At 35.2% G+C, this 5,840-nt stretch overlaps 1 protein-coding gene across 1 annotated transcript in view; it reads right to left on the bottom strand.

The window, feature by feature from the left end:
- The window catches only part of LOC107663214 (teneurin-1-like), a 223,480-nt gene that overhangs the window by 91,456 nt on the left and 126,184 nt on the right, over window positions 1-5,840 (bottom strand). Inside the window, 1 exon segment of the mRNA XM_016453389.1 lies at window positions 3,144-3,381. Within this exon segment, the coding sequence (XP_016308875.1) occupies window positions 3,144-3,381 (238 nt within the window).

The raw sequence follows: 5,840 nt of genomic DNA, 5'->3' as shown, positions 1-5,840 counted from the left end.
ACACACACACACACACACACACACACACACACACACACAGGTCTCTGTTTATATTATAGTGGAGACTATCCATCTGTTGTTCTTTAAATTAAGCTAATTACTACACCCAAAACAAAACCGTACCCCCAAAACACAGCTTTTGGCATTTTTCAGTTTTTATTGAAACAATGTTTAGTCCATTTATGGTGTTGTTTTCGTTGTCATGTCTTCTCAAAGGTCCCCACAAAATAGGTCGTTTCAGGTTTTACTATTTCCGGGGACATTTGGGCCCTACAAAGTTAGCAAAACCTGACCGCACTTGCAAGTGGAGACTCACAGCAGCACTGTACATAAAAATACAATTATGGCTGATAACAGATGAACAGTTTTAATCAAACTGAATACATTATGTGCAGATTGGATAATTAATTGGATCTATTATAATTTATTGGATATATCATAATGAAAAATATTGTTGTGGCATTGCAAGAAGTGCCATTAAATGTCAATATATTGTCTGTTTTTTTTCCATATCAATTTGTTTAGCAAAATCCAATTTGTCAGTGTCCAATCTGTGTAATATTTGAACACATTATTTTTTATCTAATTATTTGCATGAAATTAATACATTAAATTTACAGTGATAATAAAAAATATTTTCAGCCAACGTGGCTAAATGACCAAAGCAGTCAGCTACAGGATACAAATGTGGAAATGTAAAGAAAAACGCAAAGTGCAGATACTGTTTCAGGGTCAAATACATGTCAAGTACTAAAGACGAGTCGAGTCAATGAGAATATACCCAGAAACACACAAGCAAGTTCTGGTTATTTGTTTATAGTGTCTTACAGGGATGCTGTACAAAGCCCTGAAAGGAGCGTTTAAATGAGCATGCATTGGTAAAACAAGGCTTGAGACTGAGAGAAAATTACAGTTTACTTCAGCCATTAAAAAGAGACAGTTAATTTCACACTTAGACACGCAGAACTAATCCTGTCTTTATTTACTGTAGAATAAATAAATAACAATTAACACTCAGAAAACAAAGAGAAAGAGTGAGACGACGTTAAAAAGACACAAAGAGAGAAAGAAAAGAGCAGGTGTGAACATGGAGGATCACAGTTATACAATTCAGATTTCTACAATCTCAAAATAAATTCTATTAAACTGGCTGCTTTTCTCACTGAAATCTCAGTTTGAATTTACATGGCCAGTATGGGGCTTGTTGTGAAACCACTTTTAAAAAACTGTGAAACATGGCATGTACACGGAAAACTGTCATAATGAAAAAATCTCAGATTGAAATAACACAAGATGTAAATGCAAGATGTAAAAAAAGACATAAAAAAACTTTTTAAGCCAGCCAGTGATCACCATGCATTTCCATTGTATCGAAGCCTCAGCTTGACTTGATAAACACAAATATTTGAATATAGATTTTTATATTATATATGAAAACGTTAAATTTTTCTATATTTTAATATATATATTATCTTAAACATATTTATATATTAAATATAAATACATTTCACTTTTTATGTGAAAAATATCAAAAAGGTGTGCACATCCAAAACAAAGTTGGGTACAGGTGTAGGTGAGTATATATAACAATTATTTTTTTACTAATACAGTACATATACAGTGTATGGCGACTGAATCAGCAAGTGTTCGGAATAATATGCTTCTCCTCTATGCGTTAATGTTGGTCTATTGATCCAGCCTTAATTGAGAAAGTTCATTTGGGAGAGAGCAACATGTCAGCAGGTATAGACTTCACCATGACGATGACACGTTCTCGATACAGCGCCAATGTCATCGGGCGATCGGCTAGAGCCGCTATTTAAACCGGCCAGAATCTCTCAGGCAACCCTTTAACCTGAGGACTTTCCTGCGGCAGTTGGCAGGATTTTTCGAACCACTCAACAAAATTGGTAAATCTGCTTTTCTTTAACCCCCAAATCTCACAGAAAACATCTGAATGGGTGACATTCACTCCGTGCCCTGTTTCAATCCAAAGTGTGTGGCCATGTGAACTCTGTAAGCAAGTGAGGTTACATTTCTACACTCCTACTGCTGGCTTCATTCAGACGCTTCATTCTCCTTTCAACAGCATTAAGTGATGTTTGAAAAACAGGACTGGAGCTGCTGGAAAAATACATAAGGGCTAAGTTACCCAGCATTCCTTTAATAGCTGCAAGCATAAACATTCCATTGCTGCCTGCTGCTTGTGGTGACTTTTGAAAAGGTGCTGCAGTGCTTAGTGTGGTTCAGAACACTTTAAATCTGTTAATAGGTGTTGTTTGGAGACAGCAGGATTTGGATAATGGTGGCTTTATTTAATCACAACATGACAAAGAATGCTACATGCTTGACCAGCATGGCAAATCTTCATAAAACAATAAACATCTCTACATGTACATAACAGCTATCAGCATCAGAGTGGGTTTGTTTGTTCAACTTCTCAGTCAAAATAACTTTGACCGCTACTGCCAAATTCACCTTGCTGGAAATCTAGAAAAGCCGCCATACACACACTCATATGTATGCACGCGCACGTGGCTTTCATTTTCCCCAATATCTTTGGGGTTTGTGTGCGTGTAAGACAATCACCCCAGGAAGACAGCTTCATTTCCTCCCTCAAAGCAGACACGTCTATCCTTCATCATTTATTTACTCTCCCATTTCTCTCTTTCAGAAGAGTAGGTCAACCCTCAATCTTCATCTTCATCATCATCATCATCATCATCATCATCATATCTCTCCATCTGTTGTTCACAGACAAACACATATACTCAACTCATGCATATTCTCTTTCTCTTGAAGATTTAGTCATTCCTTTGTCTGTTTTATTATCCAAGCTTAACTTTAAAAATTAATTGGGTGTTTCTTTGAAAACTTGCCTAACTTGGTTGCTTGAGATTGAATAAACAAAGTCTGGTGTGGGCCAAATTTTGCTTACAAAGTAGATGTCAATGTAGAACTGAGGAAAATGGCTTTACAAAACACTAAATGTCTTAGTAAAAATGTTAAAATGCAGAAAGGTGAGGTTAAGACATAAGGTTTTAAGGATCATAAAACATCATTACCTCCGTATAAAACAATAAAAGTCAAATGGAAAGACCCCACTATCATAGAAAAACAAATGTACGTGTTTGTATTTTCACCTGGTCTCTAGTGGTATGTTGCTGTTCAGTGCCCAGGTATTGTGTGTCTGGCCATTGTCATCCTGTCCAGCTTTGTTCCCGGAGTCCAGTGGTTGGCATCGGGCGGGAAGCGTGCTCCTCTGCACCACCTCTGGAAGGGGAGCCGGTGCTGGACGGGCACAGGTGCAAGCGTGGGGCGGGGGAGGCGGAGGGGGCAGTGGTCGAAAGGTGAACTGAGCCACAGGGCTGGAAGGCAGATCTTGAAAGGAAAAGATAAGAAAAAGAGAGAAAGAGAAAGAGAAAAAGAGATTTAATTATAATATTTAATGATAGTCTTCAAAGTGTCCATTTCCTGAGAGAGAAATGGATCCTTTTAAAAATCGTTCTCCCGTTTCTTGTACAGACTCTATTTTCTTGTCAAACTCAAAAAACCTTTAGTAACACTTCACTTTACAGCATATATGTATAATGAATTATAAAGCTATTCTTTATGCATTTTAATGTCCTACAGCTTGTAATCATTTGTGTGGCCTCATGTATAATACATATAAAAGTATAATGCATTAAAATACATAATCAGCATCCAATTTCCTGAGTTATTTAATGTGTTATCATGTGCATTACACTGTATTAAACTCTTTAAAGATGGATCCATGAATAGGTACTGAAAACGGCAATGAATAGGGTACAAATTGGTGTCTTTTTTCTTTACATTTTCTTAAATATGCTAGATAAACTATTATCTAACAAAAGATAGACTAAAGATTACCAAAGCTTGAAAAGAAATTAGTTATAACTTGTAAAGTTACCCCCAACCCAAAACCTGTGATTTGGGCCTGTCCCACCACACTCGTCTTGTGGTTTTTAAGTCCAAAAATAAAAATCATAAAACAATATAAAAAAGTTAAATTGATAATCAATTAATTGTTCAATCATTCCATAAAATTGTCACACCAAGGAAGTTACATCATTTGGACCCTTTCTAAAACACAACAAGAAAACAAATAAAGACTCATTTCATTTTCGCAACTTTTACACAAATATTAGCCCATTGAGCACATTTGTTGAGCTCAACCATTGAAGCCTATAACTACATATGATTAAAATAACTCAACCAAATACTTTTCTTTTATTCATGGGAAATATAAGCTGAAAAATGTGTTACTGAAATTGGAATTTATAACTAGAATTTGCTGAAAGTAGCAAGTACAACATTATACACCATATACCACAAGAACTACATTATAGCATTATAAGCATATTAAGATATAAATATATTAAGACATATATAGAATTCAGACATGTTTAAAAATATAATTAATTATATAGCTTACCTTTATAGCAAGAATCTTTAAAATGCACAATATGCATATAGGCTTCATGTGGTGTTATTAAACCACTTTTCTCACCTTATTATCTTTGCAAAATAGCACATTCTACTTAGATACTTAAGCTTCTGCTTGAATTACAACAAGCTGAATGGTCCGTAAAAGCATCACAATAAGTGTCCACAAGTGTCTGCATCTGACTCCATCGAGATCGAGATCACAGAAACTCCATCTGATGTTGCAGCATCTGCACACATGCTGCGTTTTTCCATCATTTTCTCTTCTCTTTCATTTAAAACGAAGCTTAGTGTCTACTGCTACTGCTACCTACTGCTAAACTCACCCTGCTGGAAAAAAGGATACACACACACACACACACACACACACACATGCACAAAAACGTCTGATCCTTCCCTTCTAATTCCATTAGGCTCTCATCGGGTTTATCTATCTGTTTTAGTGTGCTAGAGATTCTCTCTTTATTATTTTTGTCCTTTCCTTTCTGTCCCTTCACTTCATGCCTTTCACTCAATCTCTTCTGAGAGCCAAAATTACTTCCTAATCGGAAAATAACACTTTCTATTTGAAGATTTGGCAAAGATGCACAAAAAAACAAAAAAACACACACACCCATATGTCCACACAAAGCTCTAAATTTCAATCTCAATGAATGGACCCAGACATAAAGAGAGCAGCCGAACAAATTCAATTAAGAAACCTCACTCTTAAAGCTCTGGGATTGCATTACATAAGAGCTCTTTTACTCTCTCCACCACCTCAGAAACTGATAAAATCCACTCAAATTAACACTCTTTAAAAACTATTTTGCACTTTCTAATGTAAAAGCCACAGCTGATGTGATTGTGGGCAAAAGCCACAAGAAGCATGGTGGTAGTAGACCTGTCGCAATTACTTCACTTTGGTTTTTCCTCTTTTCAGTCATCCTTTTTTTTTTAAGTGTTGAAAATTAGCAGTCTTTCATATTACATTTAATCTTCATATTACAACAATAAAAACATTTTATTTATAAAAAGCATCAACAGCAACAACACTAATATTAACAATAAGCAAAATAAATGTAGAATGTCTAATGTTTTCAAATGGAGAAAATAAATAAAGGACAGGAGTCATATCAACTTCATTTTAAACTACAGTTTTAGTAGGTTTATAAGCTGTTTAATAGCTACAGAGTCAAGAATAATTCACTGGATAATGTTAATTCACTGAATAATATTCTCTGGAATATTGGAATATAACAAACAAAACATCGTTTTTTATTGTATTTCTCAACTGGAATGTTATATCAGAATTATTAATAATGTTTTTGTCCTTATGAAATAATTAAATTATGAAATGCCTGCTGACAGCGCGGTTTATCTATGCAGTTACA

This window comes from Sinocyclocheilus anshuiensis, unplaced genomic scaffold (assembly GCF_001515605.1).
Source record: "Sinocyclocheilus anshuiensis isolate Anshui unplaced genomic scaffold, SAMN03320099.WGS_v1.1 scaffold1301, whole genome shotgun sequence".
NCBI lineage: Eukaryota > Metazoa > Chordata > Actinopteri > Cypriniformes > Cyprinidae > Sinocyclocheilus > Sinocyclocheilus anshuiensis.
The sequence above is the reverse complement of the archived record's forward strand: the minus strand, read 5'-3'. Positions and strand labels throughout refer to the sequence as shown.